The sequence below is a fragment of the Gadus macrocephalus genome, chromosome 16, assembly GCF_031168955.1.
Source record: "Gadus macrocephalus chromosome 16, ASM3116895v1".
Lineage (NCBI taxonomy): Eukaryota > Metazoa > Chordata > Actinopteri > Gadiformes > Gadidae > Gadus > Gadus macrocephalus.
In genome coordinates, this window is record NC_082397.1 from 3,481,672 (window position 1) to 3,506,557 (window position 24,886).

At 43.7% G+C, this 24,886-nt stretch overlaps 2 protein-coding genes across 4 annotated transcripts; one reads left to right on the top strand and one right to left on the bottom strand.

Moving 5' to 3' along the window:
- LOC132474372 (mucin-5AC-like) lies at positions 1–3,211 on the top strand. 2 transcript variants are annotated; one of them, XM_060075016.1, is made up of 7 exons: positions 2–279; positions 1,117–1,209; positions 1,333–1,477; positions 1,604–1,671; positions 1,757–1,824; positions 2,112–2,301; positions 2,350–3,211. In XM_060075016.1, the coding sequence occupies exons 1-7, from the start codon at positions 257–259 to the stop codon at positions 3,035–3,037; spliced, it is 1,275 nt and encodes a 424-aa protein (XP_059930999.1). In that variant the 5' UTR covers positions 2–256; the 3' UTR covers positions 3,038–3,211. The 2 variants fall into 2 exon arrangements, with proteins under 2 accessions (XP_059930998.1, XP_059930999.1); XM_060075015.1 differs by having other exon boundaries at positions 1–279; positions 2,112–3,211.
- Positions 3,212–3,467: 256 nt separating this feature from the next.
- On the bottom strand, positions 3,468–15,221 carry spartb (spartin b). 2 transcript variants are annotated; one of them, XM_060075013.1, is made up of 8 exons: positions 14,990–15,220; positions 13,492–14,339; positions 11,290–11,487; positions 9,283–9,466; positions 8,255–8,449; positions 6,469–6,627; positions 5,578–5,668; positions 3,468–4,648 (listed from the first exon to the last, which is right to left on the bottom strand). In XM_060075013.1, the coding sequence occupies exons 2-8, from the start codon at positions 14,335–14,337 to the stop codon at positions 4,444–4,446; spliced, it is 1,878 nt and encodes a 625-aa protein (XP_059930996.1). In that variant the 5' UTR covers positions 14,338–14,339; positions 14,990–15,220; the 3' UTR covers positions 3,468–4,443. The 2 variants fall into 2 exon arrangements, with proteins under 2 accessions (XP_059930996.1, XP_059930997.1); XM_060075014.1 differs by having other exon boundaries at positions 4,509–5,336; positions 14,990–15,221.
- Between the last annotated feature and the right edge of the window lie 9,665 nt (positions 15,222–24,886).

The window sequence follows — 24,886 nt, forward strand, 5'->3', positions numbered from 1 at the left end:
GCGTTCACATTATTGGCATCAAACAAATCACGGTGTGTTTGTGTCGTTTAACTCTCGATAAGGCCTAATAACGAGTGCATTTCGACGCTTCTCAAACGTAAAGGGTTTGGTAGAATATTGTTCTAGGTGTCGAGGAGAAACGTGGTCGTTAGTTAATTAATTAATTAACGCGTACCTCCACGAGGAGACCCCGGGGACCTGCGTGCTAATCCGCAAAACGCCATTCTGCACGAGAGCTAATAAACATCACTTAAATATGCCGAGGAGAGCGAGACGAGGGTAATGTGCACGTGTCGTTATGCCTCAACATAACAGCACCACAAACATGCGACTTTAGATCCACAGCGTTACACCCACTTGCACATGTACATCTATCGGGTAACACATAGAACCACGTGTAGCTGGAATTGTAACATAAGCCAACATTGGGGTTTGTGAATTTACATTAACATGAATGAACATCAGGCCAATGGCCTACGTTGAATGACACAATTTCTATTTCTATGCACAAATATATAATGTTTTTTTCAGTCTGTTCACCAGAAATATAGTCTGTTATCTAGTTACAATTAAATCAAATATATTTGTACTCTGCTTGATTGGAGCATTAACAACCTAAATAACTCTAAACATGTACTGTTTACTATCACTTGGAACACTTTCTCATGTAGGCTACTCAGTAGGCTACAGCTACAGCAATGTATGAATGACCTTTACTGTGTCTTGTCGATTATATCTATTAGCGACCAACTGTGGTACTTTATTCTTTCTAGATTCATTCATATTAGACTGTACTTCTATTCCACAAAAACGATTTACTCTTTAACACATCCAATATCTGATGAAATCCACGTCCTCTAATTGAGACATTTTGATGTGAATACATAAAAGAGTATGTATGTATTGATTTATTAGAAACATTTATTAGAACAATCATATCATTTAGTCTTGTTTGCAGTCTCTGGTTGGTTAAAAAAATAAATATTTGTTCCAAATTAGACTTGAACGTTAAATCATCTACTGCACGGTCTACCCTGACGTTGAATGCTACACTTTAAACCCTAGCTGAGATAACAGCCTGGGTTGTATTCTGATATGATGAGCATTGTCTTCTAGACCGAGAGAACAGGAGGAAGAGGATGGCGAAGACCTTCAGGACAGCAGTGGGCGGCAGGCGGCTCTTCATTCACACAAAGAGCAGAAGAGAAGGTGGGGGGGGGGGGGGGGGCAACTTATGTCTGTCATCTAATGCTATCATCAAAGATACCTTATTCGGGGACAGCAAGTTGTGTGTGTGTGTGTGTGTGTGCGTGTGTTACCGTTGGTTACCAGGCTCCACATCAGGACTTCCTGTCAGAGCCTGTGCGATCTCCTGCCGTTCGTCGAAGGACCCCTGGACACGGCGACCACCCTAGAACTCACTGCGAGATACATCGGCCACATTAAAACCCACCTGCCCCCAGACCTCCTCGCCACGGTAGATACCCTGTCCTTCTGCTCATCTACCTGTCTGTCCGTCTCCTCTGTCTGTCCGTCTGTGTTCTCCATAAGTCTGGGATCTGCATGTTCAGCATAAGAAGCTGCTTGTGTTTTTTCTCTCCAGGTTAATAGAACGGTAGAGCAGAACATGAAGGGCTCATGGCAAAAGCGAGAGAATTCATCAAAGAAAAGGTCAGCGGTTACAATGGCAACATAGCAAGTTCCTTCTGGCCGATAAACAATGCTTTACACGTACACTGCCGTCCCGTGACCCTAGGAAGACGAGTGGTCTGAGGAAGAACGCCACACAGAGGTCCAAACCATCTGCCGAGAAGACTCCTGACAGTACAATTAATTACCTTTTCTGATTGAAGTACCCCTACTTTTACATGCATGTCATTGCGTTTCCATTGTATTTCTACAACTTATTGTATTATATATATATATATATATATAATATATATAACATATATATGTTTTGTATTTTGTAGCTCTTGCATCTCTTTATTTCAAAGAAAATTGTTGTAATTGTTTTTTATTACCGCCTGTACTTACTTCTGCCTTGCGTGACGTCCACGTTTCCCATGTGGCATTAATAAAGAACTCTTGATCCTACTTTATGGTATTCTCAGATGCTGCCCTCTGGAGGAACGTCCAGCCCCTGATTAGTGTGTTGGCCAACCAGCCCAACGATCAGACCGCCGGCCCTCTTCTCTTTGCCGATCGACCCTCTCCTCCACCCGGCGCCGTTGTCACGCCAATACTGCTGGACAAGTCGTCGGTGCCTCGTGGACAGATGCTGCCTCTGTGTCAGGAGCAGTCCTTCTCCTCCTTCTCTGCCCCCACCTTCTCCTCCTTCTCTGCCCCCACCTTCTCCTCCTTCTCTGCCCCCACCTCCTCCTCCTTCCAATATGTAGAGAACAACTGGATGGCCCCCTCTCCGCGGGCATTCTCTAGTCCAGCCCTCCCTAGCCCCACCTTCTCCGGCACCTCCTGCCCCAGCACTGCCCTTAACGCCATGACGTCATCAACAAACGGCAGCCATAGGGGCGTCCTGCCAGGACCCACCGACACTGCCCTGGGGGGCGAGTCCGCAGCCGATCACGTTGTGACGCTGCAGATCATGGACGTCGCTGCCCCCAACGTGACCGACGCAGGATCAGGGGAGCTCACGACGACGGCGGTGAACTTGGACGCGGTCTGGGACCATCAGGATCAGACCATCGTGCTTATCGTGCTGCCCCCCGCTATCAGTGACGTCACAACCACCCAGGGGCAACATCTGCCGCCAGAGCCGTCGACGCTGGAGAGAGAGAACGCCACCGTGGCGGTCGCAGGGTCAGCGACGGCGTCGGGAAGGTGGGAGGCTTCGTTTGACGCCCCAGTCCAGCAGAGTGGCGTCAGTGGTAGTCCAATCACGACGGGCGCTAAGGGCAAGGTTGGTCCCTATTGGCTGGACCTGCTGTTTGATGACAGCCTGTGCATCCCGGAGGCCATATTTGAAAATAATCAGACGGTGGAGGATCACACCAACGACCAAACACTTGGCACATTATAGTGTCAGTTATCTGTTGCGTCCGGCAAGAGCCGAATTGCTTTCGTTCTTCAGCATTGTTTGTTTGCGTTTTCCATCTCTTGTCATTTCGGGTAAAATACATGACTAGTTAATTGTCATTTACTTTTTTTTTGTTTACTTGACAATAAAATATTTGTTCAACAGCAGTACTAATTCTTTACTTTTATGATGGATGAATTGATCAATGTTTGTTTAACGTAATTGCCTGTTAATACCAGTATTTATCTGGTTTATCTTAATATTACTAAACGTTTGTATCTTACATGAATGAGAACGTGATTTGAGGTGAAATCCAAAACAATGATTCAAAATAGAAAACGGTCCGGGCATAGCCATATAGGTCATAGCTGTTATACTTGAGCCACTAGGTGGGGTTGTAGGGCTAAAATAAAATCTCTTGGACAACGCCAAATACAATCACATTTAACACTGAAACTTTATTTCACACGTTGTTAGTAAGAAATGATGGTGGTGCATTTCTTTGCTAGTTACATTTATAATTGTTACCAATGTTCACAAGCATGAACTTAAGAATGATCAGATATCACCCAGGAACAGCGATCCTGTCTTCGCTGCTTGTCGTGTTAGAAATGGGGCATATTCAAGCCACACACCAATTATTTGACTTTTACTTAACAAATGACTTTGTAACTTCATACAATCAGACAGCTTTGGAAACACAGTGGTACTACACTCTTCCAGTTAGTGTTGACTATAGCAGCGTGGTCGATTTCTGTTACAATACAATAGATCGATAAACTGTTAAAAAAACTCGACCAAACTTAAGTTTCATCGCAAATTAACTTAACGGTAGTTACAGGCACAGTAGGTAGCATAGTTTTGTTTCGAAAAGGGTAAAGCTGGCAGTAGAGTGGGATTGAACCGTGAATCTGGCCCTTCTGTCGCAATTGGTATTATTGTTTGGTTTTTGTTTTTTCAAAGCAGATATAAAAGCAGTCTCAATGAAAATCTGCCAACGTCATCTTTCGAAGGGATGAGGCAGACTCGATCAAAGACCAGGCGTTTTAGGATTCTAACATACCATCGAAGCCTTCCTGAACATCTTTGGAAAAATATTATGCATCGTACAGCTCCAACCATTATTTCACATTATTATTGAATATATTATTATATATCCATTACGACACAGAGGTCCCCTGGAAACAGGGGACATTTAATTATTACACTGCATTTCTCACCATCAAACCAAACTGTTAAAGGGTAAAGTGCTCAGAACCAGTCAATTCTAAAACTAAAGAGTATATACTTAAACATAAACATTGGTCGTAAATAAAGCTCTTTAAATATAGATTTCAGTTTTTTGGTTAGAATCGATATGGAAAGGATATGTGTTAAGGCAGTTCTGCGTTGAAGTGAGCCCGGTAAAGTTATTTCTTAAACTTCTCCATTTGTTTCTCTTGCCCCGGTGCATCCTGGAGCTTGTAGTCTTCCAGCAGGGCCGCTGCCGTCTGCTTGCCAGTTCTTTTCACCACGGCCTTGATGCCGAGGTTGTCGATGTTGAAGGCCGTCACGCCCACGTTGATGGCGGAGTTCATGGCGAGGTCGGTGGCCTGGCCAGCCGCTGAGCCATACCTTAGCGTGGAGTTAGCGGGAAGGAGAGGAAGAGAGAGAGATTCACAGAGAATGGGTGGAAAGAGACGGGGGGGGGGGGGGGGGGGTAGAAACATTCATAGGTGGAAAAAGAGGAAGGAGGGACAGGTGGAGGAAGAGAAAGAGGAACACGGACAGGTTAAAGACACGAGGGCGAAAAAAGTTTGGAAATAACACGAGTGTAAAAGACAAAAACAAAAGAAAGGAGAGAGATGTCAGGCCAGGGTGTCATGCAAGGCAGGATCCCAACCATGCATTGTCATCATCACCAACCCAATCGCTACCCCCAATCGTCACCCCTCATAAATACCCATCGTCTGTGCGGCAATTAGGCAATTAAGGACCACAAAATCTTTCCCCTCTGATCTGTTATAATGGGAATACTATTAATTATATTTTAATTACGGAAAGTGGGGGGGGGGAGATAGAGAGCAGGAGATCTTTCTTGAGAGAAGGCACCAAGAGCAGATGCCCGACCAGAGAGGGTGGGGGGGGTTGCAGGAGGGTGAATTAACCCTAGCCATGATTACTCTACCCAACTGCATTCTGGGTAATCAGTTGAGAACAAAGTTAATGCAGGAGATGAATTAGAGGAGTTTAACAGCAATTGATCAAAGAGTTAAGTTAGGGAGAGGCACACTCCTTTGGGGGTCTCTGGAGACCCCTATATCTGTAAAGCAAGTGGAAGAGGAATATATGAGCCGTCGTTTGCTTTCTGTGTTTGAACGAACACAAAAAGCTTTTCCAAATGCAAACATCGGAAATCGGGCTTGTCTGTAAGGTTTTGGGACAAGTTCTGAGTTTTCTTTCTTGAGCATTTGTCAAAAGATTTTCCAATTTTGCAAAAACTTCTGGAGCTGTGTGTGAAGTGAGCCGAACACGACGCAAGTAGATGGAATATAAAGCCTTACTTGTGTTTCACGGTGGTGACCGTTTCTGAGGCGACATTCGTGGTGATGTTCTTTGCTGCGCATTCCAAGCCGGTCCACATGGTGGCAAACCCTGTCGAGGGGGACCAAAAATGTACTTTAATAACATCTTAAAGGGACACTGTGTAAAAATTACTCCCATCTAGTGGTACAATTGTATATTGCATTCAAACTAATAGTGCTCGCTTGTTCAAAAACTACGGTGGGCAGTATGTGCCAAGAAGCTGTGTCATGACATCCAGTACTACCTCATCGAGTCATTCGAGTGATGAGGTTCGTTATTTCAAACAAATTTCCAACTGCATTGAATCATTAGTGTAAGCTAATGATGTATGAGTAATTACTCCTCGAGCAAGATAGTGAATTATTTCAGTCATCATTCACGCTGGCTCAGAGTGAAAACGCGTTTGCATTTCCTGTACCCTGTAGTGCTTTTTGTCCCTCTCGGCAGTTCATAGACCGGAAGAACATGGAAGCCTCCATGAAGCTTACCCGTCCTATGTAACTACATATTAATTATTCTTCGCTCAGGAGGATAAGTGAGATTTTTGGCAGAGAAAATTTTACACCAATGAGGACTTATTTATGAATGAATACGTTGATTTGAGGTAATAAATGACTTAAAATATTACACAGTGTCCCTTTAACACAGACGATGACTGAGAACAGCATCCCCCATTTCCATTTAGACTTAAACATAGTTTTGTCTTTAATATACATTATTTGATCCTTTGCTTTACTGCATTCAAGTGTCTTAAGATTTCTTTTAAGCATTTGAATCAACTTCAGTGTGACTTTTATGTTGCCATGCCAAGCAGTTTTCTTCCCAAGTATAGCTGAATTGATTCATTCATGGATATTTCTCAGTCCTACCTTGTACTCCGCTGGCTGCCACCACCATGGCCCCTTCGATGTTGGAGCGGCCATCTTTGTCCTTCTTCATGGACTCCGGGATCAGTTTACCCCCGTGCTTTTTCACATGAGGCGCCATTTCCCGCCCGACGCAGCCCGCCACGGTGACAACGCCGTCCACTGCAGGGATGGACGGAGACAGGTCATTAACGGGGTGATATCATGGTTTTTTTTCGACTTTTCCCTTTGCTTTAATATGACATATGTATACATGTTTTAAGTCTGCTAGAAAAATCTAAGTGCGAGCCAGGGGGAGTAGTTGTACCCACCGAGAACGCCACACAATAAGTGTTTGTAACAGCTGGATTACGCTCCAACTTCACTTCTGTAATGGTGTGACGTGCAGTGGGCGGGGCTGAAGTGCAGAAGTCGTGCCTCCCTCCCTGCTGCCCACAATGTTTCCTACTTCTCGGGTGTGAATTTGCAGACACACGCGCAAAGCATTCGACCAATCGCAACAGAGTGGGCTTGCTGACCAATCAGAGTAGACTGGTCTACTCGGGGTCGGGATAGGGGCCTTAAAGCACCATGACACGAAACAGAATTTTTTTTTGAAAGATGCTAAAATTGGTTTTGCAGAAACAAAAAGAGTGTGAGAATAAGAAGGGGAACTTTTAAAATACAGGCATGTAACCCCAGGAAAAGGTAGGGGTTAGGCGGTGAACACAGAGACAGGTGATTAAAGTGCCAGTAGGGGTTAGGCATTGACTACAGAGATGGTCAACAGTGATGCCAGAGTTTTATAAATCCAGGGTGGTGAAAGTAATAGCATGGAACCTCTGTTCATTTTCAATTTCCAAAGGGCGTCACCAACAGGCGCAGACCAAAATGCCTCTGGACGCCATTGGATAGGCCCTCAACCAATCAGCACTGAGCGACGAAAAAATTACATCTTTCTTCTCAAACAAAAAGCTTCAAGTGCAGCCTTCTGTCGTTCTTTTTGTGAAAATAAACCGTTGTACGTTTAATACCAGCCCAAAGACGGAATCAACAGACAGTTCTACATCAGCAGCAGCAGCCATCTCTGGCTACTTATCCAGCTTCATGTTGGAGAAACGGTCGTGATTGATCGGTCTAGTTTGTACTGGGCAGAGAGAATGTTGTGGAGGAGCGAGGCAAGACCTATCTGCAGAGCAAATGAAACATGAGTTCTCTGAGATTCCTCTGGTACCCAGTGCTGGAAGATTAAAGGGGACTTATTATGCTTTTTCGACTTTTATGACATGTAAACGTTGTTATAATGATTGATAGTCATGTTTAACCATACTAAAGTGTCAAATAATGACGTACATGCATTTCGACGTATTCCCTGCCGACAGTCTGGGGTGGCTGTGCAGAGCGCTAAACACTCGGGACAACGTTTGCGATTCACTTGTTCACATTTCCGGGAAATCATCTACGTAGAGGCACTCCTGCCACGCCCCCATATGCCTGGTCAAATCTGCCCGCGCATGCGCGGGCAGATTTGGAGGGAAGGAGGGGGTGGAGCTCGACTGCCCTTCGCAGGTCTTCCGGAAGGTAACCAATCACAACGGAGTGGGGTTGGCAGGAGGGGGGCGAGGGGGAGGAGAAGGACGAAACCGAGCGTTGACAGAGAAGGCTGAAAGCGGCCAGATGAGAGGAAGAGTTTCCCGAAAATCGACATCGTTTTTTGTGCTGTGATTCGTGTCAGGTTGCGCTATAGGAGTCATTAATAAGAAATTAAGACCAGAACAGTAGTATAATAGGGTCTCTTTAAAGAACTCACCCAGGAACTGGCTGACGCGGACGGCGCCCCCGGTGGCCTGCTTGGCGACCTGCAGGCTCTTGGCGACCGACGGGCTGACCTGCGTGGGGGTGTCCTCCGGCGTGATGTGCTCCCGCAGTTTGGACGCCCCCTTCTGGATGGCTATGTTGGTGTACTCCGCTCCCTTCACCAGGCCCCAGCTCAGCCACGACGCCCCTGGAACCCGACAACAACCACAACAACAGACTAAGAGGGTCAGAGTCTCCCTGGGTGGTGCACGGAACCTCGGTATTACTGCTAGCGTCTGGTTAGTAGGGGTGGGAAAAATAATCGATTCTTCGATGCATCGCGATTCTCGCTAGAACGATTCTGTCTCGATGCAGATAATAATCGTAATTTAAAAAAAAAAAATAATAATTTTCTTTTGGCCTGCTGCAACATTCGGTTCGCCAGAGACGGATAATTTTTGTAATTTTTTAATTATTTAATTTATCTTCAGTGTGTATTGGCCAATCTGATTTGTCTTGACACGATTGCGATTCAGCCTACGCATAGCATGCGCGCAAACTCACAGCCAGACACAAGAACTCCTAATTCAAGAGCAGCTTTTCCTTTAATGAAGAAAAGAAAGATTAGACAGAAAATAAAACTGACCTATTTTTTGCATGCTTCCATATTGTGTTATAAAATGCAAGCTGCATTGATCATTGCATTGTTCATTGTTCATAGGTCATATTTGTGACAAAAGCTTTCTCTCTTATGAAATATTAGTTAAGTTAATTAATCTGTTGATGTCTTTAATGATCATCACAAAAGTAGGAAGTGATTAGCAAACTCTGAGTAGCAAACCCAGATGTATATATATTTTTGAAAATAACGCATGGAAATGTACATAACAATTTTTGTTGCATCGAGATGCATCGATAATCGCTTCAGAATCGAATCGTTGACCTCATAATCGGAATCGAATCGTGAGGTGCCAAGAGATTCCCACCCCTACTGGTTAGCTCTGGTGGGTCCAGGTTTAAACGCGCTGTGAGATCCCAGACCTGTGAGGATGCCACTGGCCACGCGCTCGCTCCACTCGGGCAGACCGTCGTTCTCCTCGGGGTCCTCCTCCCCCGTCGCGGCCTGCCGTGGCCGGGCAGGGACCAGGGCGGAGGTCGCCCCCTGCTGGGGGGCCAGAGGCACCTTCTGGCTGAGGTTGATGGAGTCGGCCGCCTCGTCTGGGGGCTGACAGCAGCAGAGACACATCAGCACACCGGGCCCTGAACACACGGCGATCGGAGACGCATCCCGCGCACACGCGCCCCGGGACACCGGCACCCAGATACAAAACGCAGCGCAGAGGTCTGCGCTTGGCTCTCGGTGATCTCCTTCTCTGTGCTCCTCGCTCTTTCCCCATTTCTCCCTTTCTTCCTTTCCCTCTCTCTTCTCTTCCCTTCTTTCGCTCTCTCTATTTCTCTCTCTCTCCCTTCATATTTCAAGCTCTCCCTATCTCCATCGAGAACACATCCTCTCATTGTGTTCTGGACATTCACAATGCCATCGTTTCTTTCCATCAAACTGAATCGGGGCTTTGAGAATTTTCTGCAACCTAGGATGCTGAATCCCCCAATATATGATTAGATTACTTAATAATAAAATAAGGAGATCTGCATGATAAAGCATTCAGAATTGTTTTGTATACTGTGATTATTCCCAGCTTGAATTGTTAATCGCTTTGGATAAAAGCGTCTGCTAGATGATTATCTCCCTAATTAGGTTTTAGATAACTAATCTAAAACTTGATGGTGGACCACCTTATATCTTGATTTCTTTCTTTTCTTCATATTTGTTTCGACCAATCATGTGGCTGGAGCCTGGAAGCAGCGTTTAATTGGTGACCACAAACTCGGCCACCAGTAGTGGCCCGTCTAAAAAGGTTTCAAATCCCCAAAGCAGCGGATTACTGTTTCTCTTTGGTAGAATATCCCCATAACAAAACAGGAAAGTGTAACCCCAACCCTTCAGTTTTATAATCCTGGCCCAGGCTCTGTTCTGTTTGCCCGAGAAGTCCTGCCTTAACATAGAAGAACGGCTGAATCCGAGATTAGCTACGTGGCTAAAACATCAATGTGAAAGACTAGGGTGTCAAGGGAAAAAAATACAAAGTGCCTACTTTCATAAAGGGCATCAACAGGCAGTCCATTGGAGGCGATGTCCAGCCCGTCCATAAAAGGACCCCGACCTGATCTAGCTAGAGGACACTGCTAGAGAGACTAGGAGAGACGCTGTCCCTCAGTTAGAGGTCCACCGCCCCCCACTAAGAGCATTAGGGGTTATTACCGTGTCTTGGCTGACTCATCTTAAATCCCCGGGCTGATGCAGGAGAGGCAGAGGAGACAGAGAGCTACAGCGTCAACAACAGTGTAGCACTGGGCCGCGCGGGACCTGACTATCGACACAACAGGTCAGCACAAACGGTTGGCCGATGTGCTCGCTCGAGCGTGACATAATTACAGCGGCTCCCCCAATAAGTCGAATGGTGATTTGTAGAACAGTTTGAGTTGACTTGGTTAGCTTGGAAGTAAACCTAGTAAGTTTCTAATAAAGCCTAAAAAAAAAAAGGCTTGGTTGTTGGTTGTCAGTTGAGGTCATGGGTAGGTAGGGAATTTATTTATTTATTTATTTATATTTTTTTTCCAGCGGCAGCGAATGATAGGTAGGTTGTTTTCATTTAAAAACGAGAAACTTCGCTCATCCTTGTACAGAATGAAGAGGTGCAGTACCAAAACGTAATTATAGTTTGCATCAAAAAAAAGAAAAATCGTTTTTTTTTTTTTATAAAGCTCATAAAATAATTTGGGTTGCACATAAATTGACAGGGTCGGTCGGAAACCGGAACCAAACAAATTTTCTTTTGGTCCGGAAATGCAAGGAATGTATTCTAGACAGCAGTACGGGCAAAAGCCTCATCACCATTTGATAAACAACCTGAATAGTCCCTGTAGGAGTCCACACAGACAGATTCTCGGCCGGTAAGCCGGTCAGGCGGCGGTAATGCAGATCCTCACCTGAACTCTGAGGTCCGTCATCTGGGCCAGCAGGTCCTGGAACAGCTCCCGGTCGGCGGCGGGAAGCTCCGCGGACAGGACCACGCCCACGTAGGACCCGGGCGCCGCCGCCATCATGTCAGGGAACATGTAGACCCCCGTGTTGCACAGCAGGGCCGGGGTCTCTGAGGCCATCAGGGGGTAGAGCCAGTCACACACCTGCCGGCGGAGAGGAAGGTCGCGCATCAAAGTGCCGCTCACCTCTCATCAACTCAAGGAACTGGGGCCTCATTTATAACCGTTGCGTACGCACAAAACGGGGCTGAAATCGGCGTACGTGACTTTCCACGGCAAGGTTGTGATCTATAAAAAAAAAAAAACTTGACGGGAGAATGTGCGCAGCCCTAAGCAAACTCTGACCCATGCGTACGCAGGGTTTTATAAATCTGAATATTTGTTGGCGCACGCAAAACTTGGCTTTTGGGCGTACGTACACTTTTAGTAAAGATCCCACGCACAGTTTTATAAATGAGACCCCTGGTCATCACATTCACAATATTTTGAAGCCTATGAGCTTTACTATTATTGACTAGGTTGACCTTTAGTAGATGCTGCTTTATCCAAAGCTGGGGACATTGGTTTCATATACATGTCATTAATGCAGGTTAGGGGGGGTGCACGGTGTAATGTGTCACATTATCCCGTGCAAGGTGTGTCATCATAAATGTAGCCTAAAATGTGCCCAGTCCTATTAAAAATGAATTCACAAAAAATTCCTGAAAATTTGAGAGATGACTGATGAGAGAGTACTATAGTCTACTTACTCTACAAATAGACCAAGTAAATAGGTTAACAGTAACCCTAAGTTTGACTTCAAGAATACATTTTATGATGCCATGTTTTCTTCCCAGGGGTGTTGAACTACAAGCATTTTATTTCAACACCGATCAAGGTCAGGATCAGTGCTTACTGTTTGCTGGGTGTGTAAACATACTGAACTTTGGGCCCTTCAACACAAATCCTCATGCCTGAGGGATAATGGCCGCCTGGACAAAGCCAAAATAAGGGGAACCTTTATTTCCTTCTCAATAGCGCTTCTAGGATTAGAGCATGACGGCTAAGAAGGCTTGATGACTGCCCGTGTGTAATTCCCACAGCGTCCACAAGACCGACTATGGGAATTGGGGAATTCCTATGTGCCCACGCTTGACTGTTTACTGAAAGGATGCTCAAAAGGAAGTTTGAGACTCGATTTTTCGACCTCTACCAGGAGCCAACTGGCCTGTAGGCTTCTTGGTTGAAGGACTGGTGAAGAGATGCAGCATGATAACGTTGCGATTGATTGTAGATAACATCAGCATAAAATATCATTCATCTTAAAACCTCATAAAGGAATGTTTACACACTATACTAACAGCTTGATTATAGTTTTGAATGAGAGCCCTTTCGGTTGACCTTTAATCTTAGTTTACTATGTGTAAACTACAGCCAAAGTCTTGTTGAGATGGCATAAGATAACTTAGTCAATGGTGCGTGTCGAGAATACAAATAAAGATTTTGGACCATATGAAGTGTCCATAACTATTGTCACACTGCATTTCATTCGTCAGCAAAGAACACAACACACCGGCCTAGTCTGGCGTTCAACAGACGATGACCACGGTCACGCCGTCTGCCGCCAGAGTGGCTGATTTGTGAAGCCCAGGATGACATTATCGGCAGGGATGCCTGTGGATTAGGGACTCTGTAACTGGATCACATGATCCAGGACACGCGCTGACTAACGCAGATCATTAACGGGACGCCTGCCTATCTCCTCTTCCCTCCTCCTTCTCCTCCTCCTCACTCATTCAGCTCATGAGTGAGTCGTGTCACCATATTACCAAAACAGGTCAAAGGTCAAAGTGCCCGTCACAGCGCTATCAGAACAAGCCACAGCCAGAGTGAACCAAACGTCTGGCTCCTCTTCACCCTTTATGAGTAAAGAGGCCACTGAATGTCCCTTTGTGTATAGAGCAAAAATAATAGGCTAGAAGTTTGTACTATAAATAAAATGTACTCTCAGCCAAAAGGTACTGGGTCTGTTTACATAATCAGCCCCCGCCACCCCCTCCATAATTCCCTGCAAGTTTATTTTTATAAAAAGGTGTCTGTGGCTGCATGGACAAATAGTTGATCCCCATCCCCTTAGGAACCTTCGAGCGCCCAGCCAGGTGAACTGACCTGCAGGAACGCCGGCGGCCTGCTGGGGGCTCCTCGCGGCCGCTCGCCGGTGAAGCGCACCAGGCGCAGGACGCCCGGGTATGAGGGCGCGCTGACCTGGCCGTCGGGCGTCACGAAGAACAACTGCACGCCGTGGGGCAGGAAGAGCAACTCCTCCGCCTCCTCGCCGAGGCTCTGAGAGGGGGCTGAGAAGGAGGAGGTGGGGGACGAGGAGGAGGAGGAGGCGGCGGCGGCGGAGTTGGACTTCTGCGAGTAGAACTCCTGGCCCACCAGGGAGTGCTCCCCGCTCTCCGTCCCGTAGGAGATGGAGAGGTGTCCGTCGGCGGCCTGGGGGGAGTAGGCGGGGGGGTTCTCAGCGGGGGAGGTCCCGGCCGGTCGCAGGGGGGCGGGGGGGACGGGCGTCACTCCGGGGCCGCGGCTGGGCCTCAGCGGCGAGACCGGCCTCTTCGGTTTCCCCGGCTTCTCGTCGGTGGAGAGCTTAGGGTAGAGACCCTGGGGGCCCGCGGCGACGCCGGGTCCCGGTCCTCCGTCGGCGTCGGCGCCTTCGTCCCTGGTCTCGAGGATGGCCAGTCGGGTGGTGATGTTGTTCAGGGTCTCCCTCATCTTCTCCTGCATCTGCCTGGCCGCGTCCCAGGAGCTGCCCACACACTCGCCCCCCTGCGACGGCACGCTGGTGGCCCTCAGCAAGTGCTGCCGGCCCTGCTGGTACAGCTCCAGGGCCCGGCCCCGATGCCCGGCCTCGTCCTCGGTCAGGGCCTTGTGGAGGCAGTCGAAGGCCCTCTCGTAGCCGTCCTTGATCACCTGGAGCCGTGCGTTATCGAAGGCATCCTGTTTGGCTTTCTCCATGCCTGACGATAACCAGGAGGTGGGGGAGGAGGTGTTAGTCGACGACACTATATCGATAGGAAGAGGAGCTTTCAAAACATGAGTGGCTTTGCAGAATTCTGCTGTACGGTTTTTGTTTTGTTTCAACTAAAACTACGTGTGCATTGTTTACACTAGGCACTGTCCCAGACCAGCTAAATAATATATAGTCCATCCTCTCTTAAGAGATTACCCTTCTTGCTCTTTAAAGAACAGCATGAAGTACTGACAGTATGATCAAAATCAATATCAAAACAGTGTCAGTTCTTTATTCCCTAGCTCTATATCGAACTTAAAATATTTGTATTACACCCATACCATCAGCTTTAGGGCTAACAATTCCCTAATTATGGTTAATGAGCCATTCAACAGCAAACAATTGCGATGCGTAGTAACTTAAGAACACCTGTGGCATGTCATTGCACAAGCCTGCTCAATGCAGTTTACAACATTTAAACACATTCAGTTACAGTTAATTCGACGTCCCTGATTCGGGGGACCCTGGCAGTTTGGAATGTACTTGTAAAGTAGTTTAACAACTAGGGTGAAGAGCCTCCAGATGTTTGCGAAGATACATGGAGGGACAAATTGCGTTGTCTTCACTCACTACGCCATAGGTCACACATGAACTCACCGTAGCCCAGGACAGAAAGCACGCCAAGTAACGTAAGTTGCAGAGGTCCTTTTACTTCAGAGGGTTATAGCTGTATGTGAAGCGTTTTCTCTATGACACCACGGAAACTTCCCCACGGTCTATATCCAAAATAATGCAAGGGTCCAGAGGTGTGTCACGCCTTGCGTCATGCTATCCCAGAGATAAATAAAAACCCAAAAAGAAAACGCGATCGGTTTTCTACGGTGCGCAAGAAGGAACATACGGCAAAGGAGCCTTTGTCGACTCAATGTCGCCCCCTCTGTGTATTTGATGAATAGATAAAAAATATATCCACTCAAGGTTAATCAGCAATTGATTGATGTTCTGAAGACAAAGCATTCTCCCCCAATTAGGGAAAAAACCATGTGATTTAAAGGATTAGTAGGAGGTAAATGGTATAATAATGACTCACCATTTTACTGAATTGGATGTATAGCCTAAATGGTAATCTTGAATGGATTAAAATATGATCGGAAATTCACCATATGTTAAAATATTATATGCTGGCTGAAACACTATTATTATTATAAAAAAAAAAAAAAAACGACCTCTGCAGAAAGGTGCCCTGCCACTAACATATAACATCAGAGCAGAATCTGATTAATATTATGATAGTTTTGATTAGGATGATAAACATTGGTTAGTTATTTATTTAGAAATGTATTTGTTTAGTTTTTCATAGTTTATCATGGTATTTATGTGTTATATCACATAATAGTCTATTTATGTGATGAATAAATTAGTAGTTATCTTCTTCTAGTTTTTTGTTCAACTGATAGTATGACCTCTACTGACCTATGCACACTAACAAGAGTACTTTCATGGGTCACAATTGATACATGTCTGAGACCCTGAGGGAGCTAGAGAGAGAGAGAGAGAGAGAGAGAGAGAGAGAGAGAGAGAGAGAGAGAGAGAGAGAGAGAGAGAGAGAGAGAGAGAGAGAGAGAGAGAGAGAGAGAGAGAGAGAGAGAGAGAGAGAGAGAGAGAGAGAGAGAGAAATGTAACTGCGAGGCGGTAAGTCTGTACTTTTTGCCTGTCAGACATTTTCCAACAGTCAAATAAACGTCAGAGCGGTTGGAGTGAAAACCAACCTATGCCTGTACTGCCATACAAGCCTGTCTATAAAGCTATAACCATAATGACTACTCATTATTGTACAAAATGAACCTGTGAACCTTTACAAGTATATGTATTTGACAGACTTGACTGATTGATTGATCAATTCCATTGTGACACCATATAGCTAAATATTAGCAAGCAATCCTAGCATTCAATTTATAGTATTATAAATAGGCCTATATATTTTATGCTAATTGTATAATAAGCTTAAGTGTACTTGTAATTTAAGAATGTAGTCGGCTTTAGAGTGGCTCTGTTCCCTTTGGATCATATGTTTTGTCATCCTCATTGTTGGACCCTGAGTTATGTTACATCTAATAACAGTACACAAGAAACGCCTGCAGGGGACGCCACATCTTCGGTTCCATGAAGCGCCGGGGCTGGAGCTGGAAGGGAGCGCACGAATGGGGACAGGCCAGCTAGACGATCCCCCTGTCCTGCACTAAACAGCTCGGATGTCCTGCTAGATCGTTTATGACATGTAGCTTTACCTTGTATCCAGAGAATGACAATACTATTAAATAAAAAAACAAAACAATATTTTATATATAGTATGATATAATATTATAGAAAATGTATATTTTACACAATTAATCAATTATGAAATGTATAATATTATCACCGTTTTGAAATATTAAGATAAGTTAGTAATCACATACATAATATTGTTATAATTATGCAATAGATTGTGTTTTATATATTATTATACTTATTATATATTATAATTATGCAGTCTTCAACAAAATGGACTATGAAGCGTCATTTATGTTGAAACATTCCAGTAACCTGGAATCCCTGCTGGCTTTAAGACAACATGAGCTCCAGAAGGAGAAGTCATTAATTCACATTCTGCTCCTCTTCACTTGATTTTTCCAAAAACATTTTCGTACAACGTACAAAAAATAACAAAGGGACACAAGCTATGATCCATCTAAGTATGGAAATATTAATGACATTTTCATTTTCCAAGCCTACAGATTGTTTGGATTTGTAACTGATTCATGGCTGATTGAAATGCAACTTCCTCAGTTTAACTCCTGCAACGTTATGAATCACATTTATATTGTGTATTTTGGCACTACTTTATTTCACCTGAATCACCCTATGATCCTATATACTATCAAGATAACATGCTAATTATACTGGCATGTTAAGTACCTAGCATTCTAAACATTGAAAGTTTCACTTACACGTATCATACCATTCTAAGTATCCTAAGATGCTAATTACCCAAACATGCTAAATATCCTAATGATATGCTGAATAGTCTAAATGCCAAGCACTCTCAACTGCTCAACTGGTGGATCAGGCATCTACATGGCCTGGAGTAGGGGTTCGATTCCCTCTCCAGCTCAACAGGTTGTGCAAGGCATTTACCCCAGCAGGATTAATGCCAGTTGATTTCCACCGAATCACATATAGTATTACCCTAACAAGCTAAGTACTCTAACATGTGTGTTTTTTGGAGGAAAGCAGAGAATCCCAGGTGAACACAGGAAGTATAAACTCCACACAGGAAGTTACCACACAGACTTTGGAGCACTCGCAGTATAGTATGTGATGAGGCCCAGTACTTCAAGACTCCTGACCATCGAACCCATGTCTAACTGACCTTTACCTAAGAGTTCCATCCCCTGTGCACTCTACTCTATACCAACATATTCATGTTCTAATTGAACTGTGTAGATTCATAAAGACGACCACAACAACAATATGTATATATATATATATATATATATATATATATATATATATATTAGAGCTGTCAAGCGATTAAAATATTTAATCGTGATTAATCGCATTAATGTCATAGTTAACTCACGATTAATCGCGATTAATCGCAAATTCTTTTTCTATGCTAAATATCCCTTGATTTTTTTGTCCCATAATTCTTCTCATTTTAATTCTCTTATCAACATGGTGAAGTGCATCGGCTTGTCTTGTGCAAATTATTTTTTATTGATAACAACATTGGCATATACTGATCAAAACAGGACGATACAAAAAAAGAGCCTATAGTGCAATTAAACGACTGCTTTGAACAAATGTCATTTGAACATAGCAGTCAGGCTACTGCTTCTTTGTTTTGAGCCAAAGAAAAAAAAAAAAAAAACTTTTTTTTTTTTTTTGTAAATAAAATATTTGCGTTAATCGCGCGATAATTTTTTTAACGTCGTTAAAATTGGTTTGCGTTAACGCCGTTAATAACGCGTTTAACTGACAGCTCTAATATATATTAAAAAAAAAATATATATATATATATATATATATATATATTTATTTATAGAGAGAGAGAGAGAGAGAAAAAAAAAAAGAGAGACATGCACACAGATACACATGTGCATCATTCATGTATATGTAGGCACTCACATGTACATGTACAATAGGTACAATTAATGAATATTCCATTCTAACAAAGACTCCCTAGATATGCTCGGGTCTAATCAACATGATTTCTGAGATGATCCATATCCATTTCATGAAGTCTATGGATCATCTCATAATCTAGCTTTTGAACACAAGTTTAATTCATGTGAAGACTTGGGAAGGAGGAGGGCCGATGAAGTGATGTCTTCAAACAGTCCGCCCTACAGTGAGGGCTTCAAGCCAGCACAAACTTTCTCCTGTATCCAGCGGTTTTCAGCACCTGCCTCAACCTATCAATACATTGCAGGATCTCCGCTCTTTATTGTCAGAAGTTAGAATGCATTGAAGATGTACTCAGCATGCTAGCGCAGATCGAGGAATGTTAGCATGCCATGGAGGAGGTGTGTCTATTAGGACCCCTTTATGGTTGAGTCAATAAAACGTGAAATTTCATGTGGCGAGGTTAATTATGCTGCTGCAACAACGGTTGAATATTTCATTCGTTTGCACTGTTTCTTCACAATATCTGTCTATCGTCTGCCTTGATATCTCCATCTATCTATCTATCTATCTATCTATCTATCTATCTATCTATCTATCTATCTATCTATCTATCTATCTATCTATCTATCTATCTATCTATCTATCTATCTATCTATCTATCTATCTATCTATCTATCTATCTATCTATCTATCTATCTATCTATCTATCTGTCTGTCTGTCTGTCTGTCTGTCTGTCTGTCTGTCTGTCTGTCTGTCTGTCTGTCTGTCTGTCTGTCTGTCTGTCTGTCTGTCTGTCTGTCTGTCTGTCTGTCTGTCTGTCTGTCTGTCTGTCTGTCTGTCTGTCTGTCTGTCTGTCTGTCTGTCTGTCTGTCTGTCTGTCTGTCTGTCTGTCTGTCTGTCTGCCTTTCTGTCTGTCTGTCTATCTTTCTGTCTGTCTGTCTCTGCCTACCTGTGTGTTTATCTTGTGTGTAAGCGTCTTAGAGTACCATATTACAGTAAGCGCTACATAAATTTCATTTATTATTATTATTATCTATGGGCCTATCTCATTCTATAATTTTTTCGGTCGGTAAGTCAGTCCGTCTCAGTATAATCTAGTCAGGTTCTTAGTTCACTGAATTAGTATTAGGAAACAATTGTTAGAGAAATACAAAAAAAAATTCAGAAACAGATAATAAGACATTCAAATGAATCCAGAGTCAGACCAATTGTGTGGTGGGATTTATTTGTTCACAGATAAACCCACTCTACTCTATCAGCCAAGACCAGATGCGTTTTGGTCCAGCTGGCTGGTTTGTTTTGGACAAGGAGACAGTTTTGGGACAGATCAATGATGTCTGGCCATGCAGGAAGGGACAATGTCTAATCGAAGAATGTCCTACGGATACAAGAGTTCTCCAGTCGACCCACGAGAGTCCTGGCTCTCAAAATATATTACCTTTTTGTTCTTGGTCTGCAACCAGAGAATTCACAAATTGAACATTTGTATAATAAAATACTGCATTGTAAGCCCCTAATGAAAGGGGCTTAGGGTAAAAACAAAAGACAAGAGGTCATTTATATTGCCAACGGAAAGCATCAACCTGTTTTTAAGACGTGTCAGCCCCAATGCTGTTTTAGAAAACTATCTTTCATTATCTGCTGGAATGCCAGATACATGGGGAGATGGCAGGTTTGGATGTGTGGTAAAAAGGGGATGGATTTAGTGTCAGATATATCGTCAGTAACAACAGAACCAATGAAAAATAAGCATAAACATCTTAGTTTGACTGTAAGGCATTTCTGCTGAAATCATAATAATATTTTTGGTGCGCTAAACTTCTCCCTTATAAACATCTAGGCCATAAACGAACAGAGAGCCCAAACCCCTGCTGTGACTTGACTTCACAGTCAATGTCGTGGAAACCTAGCAGTAAAGTGGGGGTTGACGTATAAACAATTACCAACACCCAGGTTGTATGCCTTTACTTATAAATAATGAGATACATCCACACTGATGCTTTTGCTTTGATATGGTTCAATGTGCAAACAAAGGTTTTAACATAGCCAAGGGCACTGTTATGAGTTATGACTATAGTTCATCTCAGGACTCTTGATACTGTCTCGCTCAGACACTTTGATTAGTCATGAATTATTTTAAAAGAACTGGCATACAATCACAGAACAGTAGTCTTCGTATCCATCCAACTCCCCTTTTAAAACAATGGCTACTCAAAACACAGCTCTGTCTGGCATCAAGCATGCTTCCATTCAAGAAGGGGCTTGTGAATGTGGTCGTGTTTAAACAGTGTTTGACTGAGCCTTTGTTGACAGAGCAAGGACCTAGGGCGTGAGGGTGAAGGATCGTAGAGTGTTGGAACCCAGCCGCTGGCCGACACTCCTCCTGGCAACCGAAAACGTGTCCTAGTGGCCAACTCTGGAGGCCAGGGCAGAGCACCTGTTTTTAGAGAACTCGAAGTGATCACACACACACACACACACGCACGCACGCACGCACGCACGCACGCACGCACGCACGCACGCACGCACGCACGCACACACGCACACACACACACACACAGGTCTGCTTACACATAACCTAGTGGACACCTGATACACTATCTATTGAGTCAAACATGGAGCAACATTGGATTGATACAATGGTTTCATACAATGTTGAGCGTGTCTTTGAAAATCATTAATCCTCAAAAAAAAAAAGTAATTGAACAATTTCACTAGACCACATGATGGCTCCATTCTATTCAATCCCGACTGATAAAAATCAATTACCTCAACAATATAAATCAGATTATCCATACACCTATTGGCAACCTCATAGTATACTTAGATGGTGTTCGGCACTTTGCAGTAATTCAGGTAAGAGACATAGGGAGTTTTAGGAGACGTAGAGATGTCCTCAGATAGTCAGAGCTCTACACAATGATCGCAAAAACTTAAAATACGGTTAAAAAGATTTTTTGACCATGTCTTCTAAGTTTTAAAATGTAAGTGTTTCAGCGAAATTCAGCTAATTTGAATTCAAGTGGGCTAAGATTAGGTTCCATCCCCATGTTATCCCCATGTTTTTGATCCACAGCTACCTCCTTCATACTTTATGTTATAATGATATATACTGTATATATGAAATGCACCACACACACATGGTGACACTTGTTAAAAAAATGTAGTGTTTCACGGGTGCACACAGGTGTTGGACACAAAAGCACGACTCAGAAGCCAAACGTCTGGATATTACTGTAAGTTTGCATTGTATTTATTTGTAAAAAAAAGGGTTGGTACACGGGTCATCAGTTTGATGACCAAGTGAGGGAAGAGGCAATGAGGGACGGATGAAAACAATCAACGTGGCAGGGAACGTTCACAGGCGTAAAAACAAAGGGGCAGGGATTGACGTATCTAAGGAACAGGGCGAGTCGTGACACCAAAGATGTAATCCTCTCTTGGACACGGCCATCAACATCAACCGTTGCCCAAATAGAGCACAACACAATCCCCAAAACACTTGCTGCAGATGTCTCTAGGACAGTCCTGATGTCGAAGAGTGTTCTACAAAGCACTTCTACGTCACCAAAATAACACAACCTGCGTTCACTTTGCAGCAGGGACCGGCAAAAACATAGGATATTACTCCTGTTTCTTCGAAATGAGAGTTCTATTTTAGTAAGAGTGAAAAAATGGTAAAGATCAGGATCATAGAAGACATATTACCACGTATAATATATATTTTGGATTCCTTACCCCTTTTAGTTTAACAGCAGCTATTATAACTCTCCTTTGTTTGCAGAACCACATTTTGTAGCCAAGATACCCTCTTGGTTACAAAAGAGTTTAGAGACAATTATTTTTGCACTATTTCAGAATGGATGACAACGCGAAGTCGTGGTACAACTGAGGTAGGATTTTTACCACCATACTGAATGGCTTCCAACAACACCAGAGGAATACTCCATGTCATGTTGAAGATTTTCTGTCTCCCCAGCATTTAGGGGGCAGTAGTTCAGGTTATCTGGCAGCCGGAGGCTTGCTGGCTCAATCTCGTTTTTCCCTTACTGAGGTGTGCCTGAGCCTAAGTTTTCCCGAGGAGCTGGCTGTTCCCTTGAATGGTTGATACCGACGTCACAGTATGAATGTGTGCATGAATGTGTGTATGAATGGGTGTATGAATGGGTGTATGGTGTGTGAATGAGAGAGACTCATTGTGAAACCATTAGGTTAGAAAAGCACTATATAAAGGCGGTCTATTGGGACTTCAAGACTTCTTATTTCACTTGATGAGTTTGACAGAATAGGGGTTTATTTTCACTCTATATATAGGCCTACTTGGAAATGTCGATGGAATCTCAAGGCAAATCTGAGTGGATTAGGCAGGGAGAGAGAGATGGGTTTGGAAAGTTGGAATGCATCAACCAACCACCAATCAGTAGTACTCCTGGTATTATACTACATTAAACTTCATGGAAAAACATTGTAATTAAGTGTTAAACACTAGATTTTATGACTTATTCCTTCCAATTTAAAACCGATTAAGATTTTTCTCCATATTTTGAAGATTGTGTTTGAGTCAGGCTATGTGATCTTCCTCATAAAGATGAATACGCATAATACAAGTTTATATTAATTAACATTATATGAGCTACTCGATAAAAGTTATTGCAGGAAACTCAGTATTGGGACCAATACAAATACTTTTCTCTTTCTCAAGGGAAATGTATTAATAACATTTTAATAATTTATATTTGAATTCATTTGCTTTTGATAGGAATGATAAAGGAACCACATCCTTCTTTTAATTATTATGAAGAAGAAAGGAAGATGTATGACGTGTATATCTCCCAGAATTCTCTCAAGTCAAATGAAACAAACCAATTCTCCCACGTCTAATCCTTCCATTTTGAAGTTGCTTTACGTAAATATATCAAGTATACTTTTGTGAACAGGACCTGCAGATATTGTACTTTTTGGAGGCTGTGTTGTACTCAATACCGCTGTGATGATCGTATTATTTTTTTGATCCTATCTTTCCACCGAGGCCAGATTTATGTACGGCTTTGGCTCCGGTCTGCAGATGCTGTCGGAGTGAGTTGAAAGATGGCGTGGGACACAGCTTGGAGACGAGGCGTGTCCGGGCCGACATGCTAGATAACTTTCATCTTTCAGGATTTGTTTCTCTCCTGGGGTCATGGATGTTGATTTGTTGTTTTGTTCTTGTGGACCCTAATGCATTTTGCTTGTGATGCCGAACCAATAAAGGGCATCCCGACACTTCAGGCTTGGATGCGAAAATAGCGATGAGCTCACCACCGATAGCCACGTCCTCAACCGAGTGTATCGGAAACAGTTGAAGGGTATCCTGGTCCAATCCTGTGCCCAGAGCCGACAAAGAAATATTTATTAGGCTGTTCGCTCCTCTGGCAGCCACCACCGGCCAGATTGTTCAACTTTAGAATCTGCTGCAGTGGATGACCAGAAACACATTGCCATGGCGACAGCAGAAATTAACCTGCTGGGTTGCAGAAGTCAAAAGAAAACCCAAGAATAGTATTTATTCGTAACGATTTGGCCCATGATTTTATTCTTAAGTATTGTTCCAGTATTATTTTTTAAGTAAGTATATAATAAGTATTATATTTGAGGAAGAGTAGTTGTAAAGGATTAGGCAGTATGTTAACATCCAACCAACTTATGTGTTGACCCAGCTGCGTCCATGACGTTTGATGTAAGGCTCCTGTCTGCCTTTGTGCATATAAACACTGGAGACTGGATGTATAGGTGGTAGAATCCAGCTCATTCTCTTCACACCATTAAAGACTAACATGTTCAAGGGTATCAGGTTCTGTGATGTTTTGACGGTTTGCTTAACCTTTGGTCCATCTGTCGACTTCAAGGTAGGGCTGAGACGTATGAGTGCGGTCGTGACCCGCACATGCACGCTGTCGGAGAAAACCACCGTTGCACCAAGGTTGAACCTCACCATGAACTCTGAACATCCGGCATTTGTACAGGAGTGTGAATGGGTTAAGAACCCATGTGACACCAGGACTCCACTGAAAACACCTCAATTATTGTACAAGGAATAACATTCAGGAGTGAAAGGGCTGGGTTGACGCGATGGGGTTCACCATCGAGAATTGAAGCTCAGCAATTTTCTATTTATCATCGGACACGCTGCAACACGGCCACTAGTGAATCACCTTCCAGTGATTATTATTATGACAGGGTTTCCCAGACGCGTGCAGAAGCTGACGCATCAAGACCTTCAAAGTCTACAGGCCTGACTCCTGTGCCATTTGGTTGCGGTGTAACCAGAACTTCCCCCAAACTAGTTGGATCTGTTGGGGCGGGGGTTCGGGTAATGAGGTCACCGCTAACGTTGGAAGCACTAGAGA